Source organism: Hydra vulgaris, chromosome 03, assembly GCF_038396675.1.
Source record: "Hydra vulgaris chromosome 03, alternate assembly HydraT2T_AEP".
Taxonomy (NCBI): domain Eukaryota; kingdom Metazoa; phylum Cnidaria; class Hydrozoa; order Anthoathecata; family Hydridae; genus Hydra; species Hydra vulgaris.
This window is the reverse complement of record NC_088922.1, coordinates 23,413,054-23,430,609: the sequence shown is the minus strand read 5'-3', so window position 1 is coordinate 23,430,609 and position 17,556 is coordinate 23,413,054. Positions and strand designations below refer to the sequence as shown.

General features: G+C 28.0%; 1 protein-coding gene and 1 long non-coding RNA gene across 2 annotated transcripts; one reads left to right on the top strand and one right to left on the bottom strand.

Annotated features, from left to right (window-relative positions):
* Nucleotides 1-6,805: 6,805 nt before the first annotated feature.
* On the bottom strand, nucleotides 6,806-12,750 carry LOC124809046 (uncharacterized). The gene is made up of 3 exons (XR_010637463.1): nucleotides 12,105-12,750; nucleotides 8,570-8,758; nucleotides 6,806-8,383 (listed from the first exon to the last, which is right to left on the bottom strand). It is a non-coding gene; the product is annotated as an uncharacterized LOC124809046 (long non-coding RNA).
* Nucleotides 12,751-13,926: 1,176 nt separating this feature from the next.
* Nucleotides 13,927-16,331, top strand: LOC100215292 (serine/threonine-protein kinase mos). Its single transcript, XM_065792696.1, has 2 exons — nucleotides 13,927-14,777; nucleotides 15,528-16,331. The coding sequence occupies exons 1-2, from the start codon at nucleotides 14,102-14,104 to the stop codon at nucleotides 15,842-15,844; spliced, it is 993 nt and encodes a 330-aa protein (XP_065648768.1). The 5' UTR covers nucleotides 13,927-14,101; the 3' UTR covers nucleotides 15,845-16,331.
* The last annotated feature ends 1,225 nt before the right edge of the window (nucleotides 16,332-17,556 follow it).

Here is a 17,556-nt window from a genome sequence, read left to right as displayed (position 1 = left end):
AATAGTATTATTATACAAATATGCAATAAACACAAAGAAGATTGTAGACAACAGCTAGAGTTGCTCGAGTCCGTTGTTGTTTGATAGGTTACTCCAAGAGGGCGAGACTTCGATAAACTCGCTATTTATACAAATTCCCAAGGGGGACATTAATTATTATATACAAGCAGCCAATCCAAATGATTTACGTTTATTACGATTTGATTAGTGCAACAGTAAGGCCTAAAAAAATGCTTTGTCGACTAAGATCTTAAAAAAAAAAGGTCCTCGTTGACCGTAATCATTGATAAATTTTTAAAAAGTTCCATAGAAAGCATGCCTGAAGCTGATATTAATGTGATTGTTGCAGAAAATAAGGATTTAGAAGGTCGGTTTTTCAAGATTAAACTACGACCAGCACAATCACAATGGGATATAAAACTTCAGACTAAAGAATCGTGGGCACCCAACCTAAGATCTCTTTTTGTTCCGCGTAAGTTTGTCAATTTATGTATATTATATATCTAAATTATAAAAATGCCACATTTATTTCTGAAAACACACAAAATCAACTTATAGAGTATTGTGATAAGGTTTTTGAGGAGATTCTTATTACTGATATTAATAAAATCAAGTACTTTTCAATTTTAAGTGATAAGACATCTGTTAGTGCCAATCTTAAACAGATGTCTATTGTTATTAGGTATATAGACAGTAACTATAACACTCGTGAAGATTTTTCAAGGTTTGTTGACTTTCCTTAATTATTTAACTTAATTAATAATTTGTGCCCTTTGTCCAGAATTACGGAAATATTTAAATAGTTATCTTTTTGTTGGCAAAGAAAACTAATTAATATCTGTTGTACTTGTTGGGTTCAAAAACGAAAAAGTCTGAGCATTTTTTTTAGCAAAAGACTCTGTATAGTTGATAACTGAATTTTCTTTCAATTTAATATTTGTTTTAACAAAAATTTGATATATTGAATTTTTTAGATTACAATTAGACTCCAAGATAAGCAATATGATATCTGAAATTTCAGAGTCTTGAAATTGACAACTAAAAAAACAAGCTTCAAGAAAAAGCTTAAAGAAATTAAATTAGGCATTGATTTAAATCACTTTTAATATTGTTTTTGAATTAGCTATGGCTTTAAATGTAAAAGAGCTTAGAAAATGTGGGAACAATTCAATCATGATAATCACTCGTCATCTTTAATATCTGTTTATTTTAAGCTTTCTATCACTTTACCTCTACTGAACCATCTTATTAATGATCTTGTTAATTATATAAGATTAAGAAAGCTGTTGGTTTGAAAAATGTTGGTTTGTGTGGGGCGTTTGCAGTTCCAACCTAACTAAGCTAACTAAGATAGACAAATCTACTTTCAAGAATATCTGGATATCTATCATTCTTATCTTCACACCAAACCTCTATTTATACAGAGTTGGATTTATGGGAGCCTCTTTGGAAAAATCAATCAAAGCCCCCATCTAGTATTTCTTAAACAAAAGTTATGACAATGACTGGTTTCTCCAATATTCTCGAACTTTTTTAACGATTCAATTCTAGGTACAAAACTTAGACATTAAAAACTTATTCAAGAAGTAGAATCTTAGAAAAGTGATTGAATGACCTTGGTTTAATGTCAATTTAAATAGAAATTGTTTTAAATGTAGGCAGGGTTATCAGCATATCTTCAGCTTCTGGAGAGAGACATTCAAAACATTTTTATAATTTTCTCTTAGAGCACCTTATTGTTTATTTGTTTTAAATGTTTAATAAATAGATTTATTTTCTAGTTTGTGTACATTTCATGCTCTTTGATTTCTTAAATGTAAAATGCTGTAAAAAGTGCTCTAAACTGAATACAGAACAATTCCACGACCGTCTCACAAAAAATGAATAAATTAAACAAAGCCAATATACATAATACTATGTATCAGTAGAAAACTCTACTTCTCCTCTTTCAGAAAATGTATAGTTTGTTATAGTATGCCGCTACCATAAAAAAAATTATATGGGCTGAAACAGAAGGTATAAAATAGGCGTTTTTGCGATAATTTAAATCATTTATAATCGCCAAAGTTCAACTGAACCTATAAAAAATTCAAAAACTGTCTTGCTCATTGCAATCAGGTTTTTAGCTGCACTAATCATTGCTACTTATGATAAAAATATTATTATTGCCAGACGAATTTAGAAAACCATTTATTTTAATCAAATGTTATTGCCACTATTGTCACGCTGTGACAATTAGGGTACCGATAGTTTTATTTCTAAGACAGCCAATAAAACTTAGGATTTCAAAATTCCAGCGCAATGAGAACTCTATCTAGTACATCTAAATAAATACTAACATGTTTAAAAAAAAATAAGCTCAAGTTATTTTTAAAATCTTTTTATATCACGCCGTGACGTCACGGTGTGACAAGTTTTTAACAAAATTTAAAACAATATTTAAAACTGCTAAACTGAAACCACCATTTAGTTTTTATCAACTTTAATTGGCCAGATTATTGTGTAGTTAACTTTCTTCGCGTTTTCTACAAAAACTACGAAATAAAGGTATGTTTTGGATAGGCAACATTTGCTCACTTATCCTTGAAGCTCTCTTTTGGGATACATAGAGCCTCTCTAAAGGATAGTTGTAACTCCATTGAGCCTTGGATGTAATACGTCCATCTCCATAACTATTGTGTTGCTTTTTTTTAATCTTTCAAGTGTTTAGTATGTCTCTTACTCATGCTGAACGTCAAAGGAAATATCGTGAAAAGCAGTTAGAAAAATTTTGGCGAAAAAGTATTTCAAGAAAAAGAATCAAAAAGGAGAAAAGAAAGACAACTGGCTTTGGAAACGAGAAAAAGAAAAAAAAAGAGCAGAAAAAAAATAGCAAAATCAAAATCTGTAGCTGTTACATCACCCTCTTACAAATCTGCAAGCACTCTTGGAAAAGCAGTTAAGAGAGCCGAATCAGCACTACCAAAATCACCCTGAAAGACGGCTAAAGTTGTACAAAAACTTTTAACAAAAATGAATGAAACCCCTAATCCAGAAAAAATGCTTAATGAAAATGCATTAGATGCTTTAACCGTAAAATTGGTTCTTAATTTTTACCAGCGTGATGATATATCCCGTCAAGCACCCGGTAAAAGAGACACCATTGTGGTGAGATTAAAGAACAAAAAAAAAATGCAAAAACGTCATTTGTATGTAAATGTTAATGAAGCTTATGCTGTTTTTAAAGGTGATTATCCTAAAAAATCTGTTGGAAAATCAAAGTTTGCTAGTTTACGCCCACCACATGTGCTTTTGCCTAGTTCAATGTCAAGAAACGTTTGTTGTTGTAAACGACATCAAAATATAATTCTTATCCTTGAAGCCCTGCTCAAGTTTGATTCAAATTTTCTATTGTATTTACATGAATTTCCTCTTAGCATTGTATGTGATAGTAAAAAAGACATTTGTTATAATAATATGTGTACAACATGCAAAGATGCTGCAAAGTTTCATAATCTATATGTTTTGAATGAAATTGACAAGAATAAATGCATTACATGGTACCAATGGGGAAAAGTTGCAGATGGTAATGGAAAAGAATATATTAAAAAGATTTAAAAAAAGGGAAGAGTTGATGCTCTTTACAGCACCTTTTAAAAATCTTTACCTTCATTTCTTTGGCATTATTTCATTAAACAGTAAGAATCAAAGACATCGTGATCATAAAATCCAACTTCAAAGTAATCCAGACACAGCCGTCCTTCAAGTGAATTTTGCTGAAAATTTTTCAACTTTGTGGCAAGATGAAATTAGCACATTAATGAAGCAAGCTGCGTTTACTGCTCTATTTACCAAAATTCATTTTCGTCATCTGTCATGGTTTCAGATGATTTAAGCCATTCAAAAAAATCTATTCTTATATTTGTTCATAATTTATTATCTAACCATATTAAATCAAGTGTTAAAATACTACAGATTTAGACAGACGGGCCGAGTAATCAATTTAAAAATTGCTTTATTGCATCAGCAATACCCTGGTTGGAAGAGCAGCATAATTTAGAATTAATCTGGAACTTTTTTGCTGCTTCACATGGGAAAGGATCGGTACATGCTATTGGTGTGACCGTTAAAAATATAGCAAAGCAAAAAATAATCCTGAGAAAATTTACAATAACTGATGCCATAACCTTTCATGAAGCTGTTAAAAATGAGACTAATTTCAATGTCTATTTTGTTTCTACGGAAGATATTATAAATACAATAAAAAAATTTAAAATTGATGAGTTATTTACATAAGCACCAGCAAAACCAGAAATAGTTGCTGCAATCTTAATTAACAACAATAATATGAAAATAGAAATGCGACCCTATTCAAGTGCCAAGTATTTAGTGAAACAACTACGTCTTCAGATAAAATCACCGAAAAACTTTAAAATGTTGTTTATGTGACAGCAATGTAATATGGACGCGATTTGACACTGATATAGCATGGACGTGTTCTGAAGATTACTATGTAAGAACTATTTTTATGAAAATGTAATTATATGTTTGTCTAGTACCTCTCTACTTAGTTTTAAATTTATTAAAAACAGCCCATTTACTTAGTTTATAATTACCCAAATGTGTCTGGTCACGCTGTGACGTTTAACGCTAGTTAATTAAAGGTGCGCCTGTTTGAAATTTAATTAAAAAAATGTAATTTAACTATAAAACTTATAAGAGTAATGTCTAAACTTTTTGTTTAATGTCAAGTTAATAATTCAGTTCCTCTATATTAGCTGAATCACGGTATTGATCTAAAAACTAAAAAACAATGAGAAAATATTGGTCTCGCTGTGACGTTTTATATTTTCTTGCATGAATGAGAGGCTAATATATCCACCCTAATTTTTATTTTTATTTTTTGGAGCACCTGTTCTGAGCTAACAAAATAGCAAAAAAAAGTTCTTCTTATATCTGTTTTAATATTAAAATATTTTTAAGACAAATATGGTTTAAGACAAAAAAAAAAGACGGTTGTCACGCTGTGACGGTCGTGGAATTGCTCATACAATGTAAACCACTAGATAAAAAATGTAAATATGTGTGTAAATTTTGTTAGTGTATACTACAAAAAGAATGCTGGATATTCATAAAAAACAAAGTTGTAATAAATTATCTTCCTGAGGATCTTATAGATGATGATGCTGTTCAAATCGTTTTTTTTAATATATATATATATAGTATATATTAAAATAAATTTATATTATATATAGTATTATAAAATAAGTAAATATTTTTAAAAATAACAAAATATAATAATATCATGATATTTTTGAATATATCATGATATTATTATAAGGTTATTACAATAATAATTGCAGTTATACAATTAGTAACAAAAGTATAAATGAAAGAATCCAGAAATGGAGGGCTTTTTTTTTGTCAACATTACTTTTAGATTGACGCCTATTAAGAATAGGAAAGAATTTAGAAATGGAGACCTAACCTTAGGCAGCATTACAACTTACATATGAGGTGCAAAGTCCTATGGCTTACCTTCTAGCCAGTGCACTTCGTTAAGTAAGTTAGACATTTTATGTCTAACTTACAAACAGAATAGCCAAGGCGAATTTTATATTTTATCCTTAATTAATTTATAAGAATCATCCAAAGTAAATATAAAATATATGTGTACAAAAAGTGTAGACATGTATTTATACACCGCAGAAGCTGTTCAACCCTTAAATTTAAAACACTTAGATAAAAAAATGTCTGGCAGCGTCTACATGACGTAACTATCGGACCTCTTTTTGATGTAGACTAACAAACTTATTAAATAGTTGCGATTATGACGTAATTTCACAAATTTTAGCTGCACCTATATAAAATCCTTGATTCGCCCCTGATATATATATATATATATATATATATATATATATATATATATATATATATATATATATATATATATATATATATATATATATAGATATATAGATACATATATATATACACATATATATATATATATACATATATATATATACATATATATATATATATATATATACATATATATATATATATATATATATATATATATATATATATATATATATATATATATATATATATATATATATATATATATATATATATATATATATATGTATATATATATATCTGAGCTGTGAGAATTTTAAAGAAAATGTACCACGAAAAGCGTACCCCAACGATTTTTGTGAGAGTGCGGTTGTGCCTCACAATGGGGGCAAAACTATTTTTTTCACTAAGTGTAATTTTTGTGTAATAACATTTTCAAAAATCGTTTTATTTTTTTCTTAATTGCAGCTATTAAAAGCCTAATAATTTGGTTATTGAAAGAAACTGTTAAAAAAACGCATTTCGTTTTTATTTTCATATAACAATAGTCCAAACGTTACGGGGGTGGTTATGCCCCCACTTCCTCTATAACACAAACACACAAAAGCATATATATAAACATATAATATTCTTAAAATAAGCTCATGACGGTCTTTACCCAGATTTCCAAAGCTTTCTCTTTCTCCCGGTCTTTAAATTTTCATTTTCGCATTAGTTACTGTAATATTTTATTTTGATATAGACTCACACGCTTGACAAAAGAATAAACGATTGTATCATCACTTTTAAATATTTACGAGAAATGGCTGTAATCATATTCAAATGATAGTTCTTGCATGGTGTGGTATTGAACCAAATAGTAAAGTATGCTATTAGTAAAGCTTTAGGTGCTGACATCAATAGAGCAAGACTTTTAAATTATTATCTATTATCTTAGAAAATATACTTTTTTTTTTTTTTTTTTTTGTAATTTATTTCGTCACTACTTATTTTACATTTAATATATTTATAAATACAAGTATATTTATATGTATACATTTATAAATAATATTAAAAAAATTAAAATTAATGACAGGTCAAGTAGAAGACTGCAGTCTTATCATCAGGCCCCTTTTATTTGTAACTTTGCAATTAGTTTCACGTGAGATTAACGTGACATTAAAAACTCATAAGTAGAAATAAATCAAAAACAAAGTACGTAACGATCTGATAAATAAGTATAGAACAGAAAAAACTATTTGCATTAGTTAAATTTGTTTTAGTTAGGTAATATTAATTTGATCTTTAAAAATATGAGAGTATGGTGAGGTCACTTAAGTTTAATAGGTGCTGTTTGACTGCTGCTTTAAAGAGATTTGATGACTTCATGTTTTTTATTTCCCCTATAAGGATCAAGTTCCATAGCCGCGGTCCTCAAGATATAGATAGAGAAGTCAGTTATTTTAAGTAAAGTCTTCGGAATTTTAAAGTTTTGAAAAGAGTACTTCGTTGGGTATTTTTGATCAATGGTGGAAAATTGATTTTCAAAGTATTTTGGTAGCAACTTGTTTTGCGATTGAAACATAAATAATAAATTTTGCAGGAGATTCAGTTCATAAATATTTAGAGCTCTATTTTCCCTGAACAATGGTTTGGCGTAGGTATATCTGTTAGCATTGCATACTATTCGACACGCTTGCTTTTGTTTAACGTATATTTTTTTAGTACTGAAGAGTATGTGCTTGCCCGAACGATATTGCAATAGTTGATATAACTGTGAATGAACGAATAATATATTTTTTTTAAGCAAGTTTTATTTAGAAGGTGTTTTATTTTATGCATGATGCCGATTGACTTGGAGATTTTATTTTCGATGGGCAAAATATGATTCTTCGAACAAAGATTTAGTTGAAAAATTATTCCCAGGATTTCATTGAATGATCTCTTTATATATAAATGTTGTTGATCATAAGCTGGGGAAGTTGAAGTGCTAAATTAACAGAGTTAGATGGTTTGTGAAATAAAACAAATTTTGTTTTGAGGATGTTTAAGCAAAGTTTATTAGCATTGAACCTCTCATTTAAGTTTTGCAGCTCCCGAGCCTTGAGCCTTGGGTACACCACAACTAGTTGTTTGTAACCGTGTACATGCTGAGTTGTACGACACTCCTTGTTTCTTGTTATTTAAGTAACACCTGAACCATTTTAGATTGTTGTTTGTTACTCCATATATCTCTAGCTTGTGTTGGAGGATCTCGTGGTCAACTGTATAGAATGCTTTGGTTAAATCAATAAACAAGGCTAGAGTATTTTCATTATTTTCAAAACTATTCAAAATTTTATTGACTAATACAATTATTCCATGATATGTTGAATGGCTCTTGCTAAAACCAAACTGTTTGCTATACAGAATATTATTTATTTCAAGATAGTTATATAACATATTATACATAATACGTTCGAGAAGTTTTGAAAAGTAAGATATAGTTGGATGTTATAGAGTCGTCGCCATTCTTATAAATAGGGACTACTCTTGCTATTTTTCTGGTTATTTTTTTGCCCTAAAAAAGAATGAAAAATAGAAGGATTATATATGGAACTTTGTAAAAATATTTATTAGAAGTACTTTAAAGGACCCAATTTTGTTTATTTATGTTTTCCATGAAGAGGAAGATAAATTTTTTTTTTTTTCAAAATTCACTAAATTTATGCAATAACAAAATTTTCACTAAAGCAAAATTAATTACCCTCTGCTACGAAACAATTGAGCAGCCGTGGCGCAGTGGTAGAACACTTGCCTCAGAAACAAAAGATCCGTGGTTCATACCGCACCTCGGGCAAGTTTTGCAGCATCGGTTAGGAAGGAGACGTGAACTTCCAATTAAATGTTCATCCGTGGTGCTCTGTGATAAGACCGTAAGGACTTCTTGTAGCACCTAAATAAAATAAAAAATAAAAAAATTATCATAACTATAATTTTAATAATTATAAAATTATTTAGTAGCATAATATTTTCATGATAAGTTTTAAAACTAAAAAGTAATAAAAACAATGAACAACTGTCTAAAATTCTGAAAGTAAAAATCTATTAAACCTGTGAAAGAAAAACTTACAAAAGTTCTAAATATTAGAAATAATTATATTATTTTTAAATTTTGTCTTTATTTTCTAGCTTATTAGCTGCTACTTGCTCTCGCCATATTTGAAATATTTCAAGTATTTAAATTTATTGAGACACTCTCTGTCCAGGGCCAACGGGAGGGGAAGGGGGCCGGGGGCATGCCTCCCACTTTTTTTCTAAAGGACATATTTTTTTTTCTTTATACAATTCAAGATATAGAGGACTTTTTTTTAGAATATGAAGATTGTGCCCCTCCACTTCGAAACCCATGTCGTCGGCCATGCTGTCAAATTTTGGCACGTCTACATTTTATGCAAAATAGTTGTTGCAAAGTTGCGTCAAGCAATTAGGCCTAATAAGAATATTCAAACTTCCTTTTAAATATTCTTTTGAATAGTGTTACTAAAATATTGAAGGTTGTTTGCAGGCGAGTTGACTTTGGACTATGGAGCTGACCTGATGTAATTTATTCGTACAGTGTAGATTTAGGAGACAGTGGTTGAGACGGCGTAATTACTAGTGCAGGCAGCAGTTGCATTTATTCTGGTGGTTGAGATGACAAAGACTCAGGTTGAGATGATGATATTTGAAACTTATTAATAATATCTAATTTTTGACGGATAAATTTTATTGATGATGAGTAGAAACAAACCGGTGTTTTGAAACTCAGTGATCATTTGCGTGCGAGTAAAAACTTCACAAAAGCCAAAAAGTTTTGCTTGCAGTTGAATAAAAATTTCTTTTAATAAACTGCTGAACGTTATTATGGCATAAAACTGTTGAAATAAATTATGCCATGTTCTTTTGTCTTCGCTAAAGACACCAGCATCAAATGTGTGACGTCAGCATTTAATGTGTGACGAATGATCTGGTAAAAAAATTAATAAGATATTATTTTTGATGGAAATAAGTACATCATGAAAAGTAACATTTGTCAAGTATCTGTCTACGATTATAACATCAATAATTACAATTCAATAAATATAATTAGGTTTGCCTAATAATTAATACAATTAGGTTTGCTTAATAATTAATATAATTAGGTTTGCTTAATAATTAATACAATTGGGTTTACTTAATAATTAATACAATTAGTTTTGCCTAATAATTAATATAATTAGGTTTGCTTAATAATTAATATAATTAGGTTTGCTTAACAATTAATATAATTAGGTTTGCTTAATAATTAATATAATTAGGTTTGCTTAATAATTAATATAATTAGGTTTGCTTAATAATTAATATAATTAGGTTTGCTTAATAATTAATATAATTAGGTTTTTTAATAATTAATATAATTAGGTTTGTTTAATAATTAATATAATTAGGTTTGCTTAATAGTTAATACAATTAGGTTTGCTAAATAATTAATATAATAAGTTTGCTTAATAATTAATATAATTAGGTTTGCTTAATTAATACAATTGGGTTTGCTTAATAATTAATACAATTAGGTTTGCTTAATAATTAATACAATTAGGTTTGCTTTATAATTAATATAATTAGGTTTGCTTAATAATTAATGTAATTAGGTTTGCTTAATAATTAATACAATTAGGTTTGCTTAATAATTAATTGATGAAATTAAAGATTAAATTAACCACTTGGAATTTTCTTTTAACAGAGGGAACGTAAATGTCAGTGAACCACTACACAAATTGCTAACTCATCCATCCTGATGAAGATGTTGTGTATACAACATCTTGGTCAGGACCACCTAAGCACTAACTTTCGTACAAGTATTTTTTTTATATAGCACAAGTATTTTTTTTATATTTTATTTTATATTTTTATGTATTATTTTTTATTTGATATAAAGTATTTTTAATTGTTATAATATAAAATACTTTTAACTGCTTCGTTGAAATCTTTGAGTTTCTGAATTCGTTGAGTTCCAATTGGATAGTTTGATGAGCGTATCTATCACAATTAATTTAAACTGTTACGGCAACCTTGTGTTTGAACCACTCCCAATTGTTTTACCTATATCGTGGACACACCTGTAAAGAGTTTCTACAGGTATGCTGAATGATTGAGCAGTTTTGTTAAGTGATAACTCGTCGCTTTGGTTTTCGCCCACTGCAAGCGTGACTTGCTCTGCGATGTATGGTTTTTCTTTTATTTCGATGAATAAAAGTTTTCAAAGAATATTGTATATTAAAATAGATTTGAAAAAAATTAAGAAAATTTATAGAAATTTGTTAATTTAAATTAATATATAAAAGCGTCATTTACTAAGGTACAGCGTATTTTATTCGACTTCATAATTCACCGTTTCCGTTTTAAACTTTTTACCGAAAATAGAATATTCATTTTTAAAAAAGAATCTAGACTGGCCTATAAGGTTATGCAACGATATGTTTTAATTTTTACTGAGAGAGCTTTCATTTCTTTACGTGCATTTTTCTGAAGAAAAAAAATTAATAGGCGGCCGAAAATTTATAAAATTTATCATTAAAAAATTGTTTTTATTTAAATTTTTCATCCTTTTATTAAAAAAAATGATAAAAAAAAAATTCACAACAACATAAAAAAATAATCTACAACATGTTCAATAAAATTTATTCAATAAGAGCCAATAATTAAGAGCAGATGAATGAACACTTTTTAAAATCATTATATCATCTATTTCATTTTAACCTGTTTTTATAGGTTGAGTAAATTTATTTTATTTTTGAGATATTGCAATAACATTTTTGTTTAAAATGTTTTTGTTTTATTTTTAAGTTTCTTTTTTTTAAGTTAAACATTTAGAAAAAATAAGCTTCAGTAAAGTGAAGTTTAATTTTTTTAAACTTAAAAAATTCTTCATTCGTCGATTAACTCAAAGTTAAAACTTTGAGATGTTTAAGAAAATGTTTTGTCGACGAATAAAGATCAATCATTATCATCTTATATATTGTTAACATCTTTATATCAACATAGTGCTATTTATTTGTTTAGAATTTTCAATAAGAAAGTAAATCGTATTCATTTTAAAGATAAGTTTTCCAAAAACTTTAAAAGTTTGTGGATTTAAACTTATTTTTGAATTTTTTTTTTTGTTAACTGTCAATTTTATTATATATATAAATATTATTAATTGAAAAAGAAAAAAAAAAGAAAAAAGAAAAAAGAAAGTTAAATACAATTCAAATAAAAGAAAACATTTTGGTTTATACCTCGCTACATCTGACTCCCTAAAATCAAATTGTTTGCTGTGGGCAGTAAATAGCATACCAGTCACTCTCGTTCTACAGTAATTCTAAAGGTTTTTTTCTTGCTGTGAACCAATGTTATAAGCAGCAGAAAAAGTATTCATGGAGCGTCAAGTATTTTCCTGCTGTGACGTCAAATGTCTAAAAGCAGTAGAATGAATTACATGAAGCGTAAAGTTTATTCATGCTGTGATAATAAATTTTAAAGAACAACTAATAAAAAAAATTGGTTAAGAGTGTCAAAAAGCAACCACGTAAAACAAAAACAGTTTAAACTGGTGCCAGTTAGAGTATGTAAATCAACGCGGTAATCATGGCAAATGATTTTGGTTGAAATCATTCATGCGATACGTTCATACTAATGAACAAGCCATCAGTTTCATACTGCTCCAATGATGGTATTTCACAGCTAGAGCTCATTTTCAGCTAGGGTTGCAAAAAAAAAGCATTCAATAAAAATTTTAGACGCAACAAAGTGCACGCTAACTTTTAAGTGGCCAACGAAGTTCAAAAAAATTATTTTTCTTAACTCTTTATTATAACATAATCGTTGTAAATTATAACATAATCGTTGTAACTTAAAACCCATTTCCCAAGGAAAGTGTAAAAATGACCAAATAGGATAAAAAAAAAGATAAATGATCAATAAATTATCAATAAATTTTTATTGAGGTAAAAGTTACCGTATCAAGTTGTATGGTTTTCCAGTTTCCATGGTTTTTCAATAGATTTATTTAGTAGAATTTGCTTTCCTTATATAGCAGGGAAAGATAAAAGAACGGTAGAAGAAAAGTATACAAGTTCTTTATTTAATATTTTATGGGTGGAAGAGACACTTGCGATAAGTTTATAATAACGTTTATTTGAATTGTAAACGATAATATATAATGCGTGATAATGAAATGGGAAGATAGTGAATGTATGTAGTGATGATGCATTTAATCTATCTTTAATACTTGTATTTGACGATTTTCATGATTATCAGTGTTTGTATTAAATTAAATAAGGATGAAAAATAAATAGCGGAAAATAAATAATTACAAATAAATTAGAAAAAATAATTCAATAAAATTACTAATTTTTAATAATATGAAAAAAGTTAACTCATCTAAAATTTCATGAAATATAAAACTTACTTATGAGTTAATAATTATTTAGTGCAATAATATTTTTATTTAATCTTATATTTGTTTTCAAAAAAAACTTATATTATTAAAAAATTGTTCACTGTATGAATAATAAGAATATATGAGTAAAAAATTTGAACGCATTTCATCCGGTAATGCTCTGCTAGCCTTCAACAGTTCGGAAGACTCGCACGCCAGCGTGAACATTGAATTGAACTGCGTTCTTTGTTAAAAAAAAGAAGAAAGAAAAGAAGAAAGAAACATATTTTTTAATCTTTTGATTATTTTGTCAATCTATTGTGTGAAAACGATTTGTAAAAATAAATTCAATGAAGATCACTTTGCAAAAAGATGTAGCGAAAGATCTACCGAGTGAGAGTGATGGGTTGAAATTTTGTCATTAATTTCGGAGGTCAAAGAATGCGACTAAAACATTTGTTATATTCGAAAGTACCACATATTTACAAAGATCAACGACTTTCTCCGCACCTCGGCATGATGGCTTGAATTTTTTATACTACTTCGAATAGCTTTCTTTTGTTGCTTAAACAATAGTCAAACAGAACTTTTACGGTTCGTTTAACTCCATTTGATTGGCTTAATTTAAACAATAAGGTTTTGAACACGTGATACTTTAAAGTAAATATTGTATAAATTTTCTTGTTATCTCATGTCCACTTTTGTTCTCTGCTACATAAGAAACACTCTTTCTTATATTGATATCTCCAAAAAGTTGCGGGCAACTTTCATGTGGATTTATCTACACAAAGAGTGTTCAGAAACTGGATTTCTTATTGTAGTGAATTAAATAAATTATTCAAGCAGTCAGTTAAAATGAGATGTACATGCAGCATACGTCGTAGTTACAGAAATTTAAACACTTCCCGAGGTAGCATTCCAGACGAGGTAAACTGTTCATTTACCGAAGAATCAAACGAAAATCTATTTAATGGCGAAAAGAGTATACGGTTAGAAGTTGGAAAATATTTAGGATCGGGTGGATTCGGTGAAGTTTTTGAGGGGCGCTGTTTTGGTCGCAAAATCGCATTGAAGAGATTTCATAAAAATCTTAAAAACCCTCACGCAGTTAGCGAATCATTTCAAGCAGAGAGAGCTGTAATGACGCTGTCTCACCGCAACGTTGTACGTATCCTTGCAACCACCAACCAAAGTATAGAACTTAAGCGCGATAGACTTGTTTTAATGGAATTTGCTGGAAAAAATAACTTACTAACAATAATTAATGACGATAAAGAAAATATAACACCATTTCTTAGAATGAGATTTGCTTCTGATATTGCTTGTGCTTTGAACTATATTCACAAGCAAAATATTGCTCATTTAGATGTTAAACCTGCAAACATTATGGTAACTTACAAAAATACTTGTAAGCTCGGAGATTTTGGGTGTTCAAAAATATTAGCAGAAAATGGACAATCATCACCCACAACTCCTACAAACTCATATTTAACTGGTACCTTAGCTTATAGAAGTCCTGAATTACTTAAAGGTAAATTTTTTTTTTTAATAATCCTTTATCGCGTGTAAATGCAATGATACAAAAGGCGGCAAAGAAACGCAAACAATATGCTAGAAACGCCACATGATAGTAATACAAATTAGTCGGTTATTATACAGGTTTATTAAAATATCAATATTGTATAGAAAAATATTGTTTAAAGAAAAGAACGCAAGACGCTCCTAGTCTAAAAAAAAAATTATTGTCTTGCTTCAAAGCGGTAAATACTTTTCAAAATTTTCACGCAAATTAAACTCCAGTTTACATAATAATTCAGAACCTTCTTGTTGCTTCTATGTTTTGCCGCGTTAAACAAACTTTACTAGGTGGCAAAATGATACTTTTCTTTTGCGGATAATAATCTTATATTTTCTGCTTCAATGCATTACGTTATAGAGAGGAAAGTTTATTTTACAAACAATATATATAATATTTATGTTTTAATATTATATATATATATATATATATATATATATATATATATATATATATATATATATATATATATATATATATATATATATATAAAGTTAAATGAAAAAAAGCAACAAATTTTTGATGGTACTTAATGTTTCATGTCTTTACGGCAACATCAGCCATATATTTCTATAATATACTTATTATATATATATTTATGATTGTGTGTTTAAATTAAAAGAGTAAGAAATGTTCTCAACTATTTGAAAAGGAAACAAAAATTTTTTTTAAATATTTAAGTTACAAAAATGACATTTTTTGTAGGTGAATTTCCAACATGTAAGGCAGATATGTATTCATATGGTATATGTTTGTGGCAGCTTCTCACACGCGAAAAACCGTATGGAAATGAAAACATGTACGTTGTGATTTTCGGAGTAGTTTCTTACCATTTGAGACCAGATATCACAGAAAAAATGGAATGCGAGAACAGAACCTATTTACAACTTGTTAAATCGTTATGGAGAGCCGATCCGCTAGAAAGACCTTCAGCAAAAGAAGTTATTGTAAAATTAAGAAATTTAAGGACATGCCAATCTCCTTGCCTAACCAGTCGAATAAAGGCAAGATGGAGGGTTTGACAGTTTTTTTAACTTAATATTTTTTAATAACTAAAATTAATGAATAAATTATTTATCCCGTTTAATAGATTCAAAAACAAAATAAAAATAACAATAATAAAATAAAAAATAAAATTTAGAACATTTAGAAAGTAGTTTAATATAATTAAAAAATAACTAAAAAAAAATTTGTAGAATATTTTTCGTTTCATAACGTTTTAAAAACTGATAGCTTTATATTAAACATATACAATTTCAAACAGTTTTATGAGATAGCATCATATTTGGCTTTATCTCAAGGCAAGATTCTTTCTTATTTTAAAAAAGTCATACCAAAACCGTGTTTGTAAAAATGTCCCTTTTATTGTAATATGTTTTTTTAACTAAATGTAAATTTTTGTACTTTTTACTGGATACAAATTTCTATGACGAATTTCTAATATGTATTACTTCGATTTAATGTATATAACAGTTTAGTATTGACAAAATAATATAATAATTAAATGAACTTTGTAGTTTGATAGACTTTCTTTTTTACCATTCCATATATAAATTTAAAGTTATGTTCAAACTCTACTCAATGTATACAAAACTATTACTACATTTTTCTTTTTGAGCAAATTTACAATGTTTCTATTATCAAAGCTGGTTAGTTTATCTTTAAGGACACCTGGAAGACATAGCAGCTGCGCAGGAGGCGTTATAGCTGTTTACAAATCTCTAATTTTCCAAGAGTAATACTGTTGTCACAGATTCGTTGAGAATTGTTTCGCGTATTCTAATGTGCAATAATGCAATTTTTATTAGGCTGTCACTAAGCAGCACTTTTAGTTTTGAAACCACGCATAAATATTATTACTTTATACAAGTGTTTTTAAATTTCATTGGTTGAATTTAGCATTAAATAATCAACCTAATTAATTCGTTTAAAAATCAAAAAACAAAATTCATATTTTTTATCTTTCAATAAACGCGAAGAGAAACCTTCTAAGTTTCTTTTTACATTTATTGAACTTTCTTTTTATTTTCTATTTATTTTGTCGGGCAAATCTAAGAGAGAAAAAATTCTGTTTTAGAAAAAAGTATATTGATAAGCCAGGACTTTAACAAAGACTTTCAAAATATTTGTTGATCTTTTAAATATTAGATTATTTTATCTACTCTTTTAATTAAATATTGAATATGTAGATTTTATATATAGATATTATATATTTGTTAGTGGCAAAAAATATTATAATAATACTAATGCCTCTAATAACATGTATTTTGTACTAAAAAGACTTTCACAAAAAAACTTTGTAATTACAGTCCATAAATTTTATTATTTTCCCTAAATTTAATAGAAATTTTAAGCTCGCTATTTGCAATACACGTGTAATTTCACAATTAAAGAAAAACAACAACAATAACAACAAAATGTTGTACATTTCATGTTTTCAATTTATTTTTAAAAAATTTGATAAAAAGGTGTAAAAACATAAATTCCTATGACACGTACGATATATAGACAAATATGGCATACAGACATACAGATCTTGAGCTATTTTTCCAAGTCTGGTTCACAAACTACACAAAACAAGTTATATTATTTTGGAGAATGATAAGTAATGAAGTAACTGAGTCGTTTCGCACCAAGATTAGTTAAATAAATGAAAAAAAATTGGTTATTTTTCATCATCTAACTTTTACAAGTAAAAGTCCTAACATTATTTTTTTGCGACAGTATAACTTTT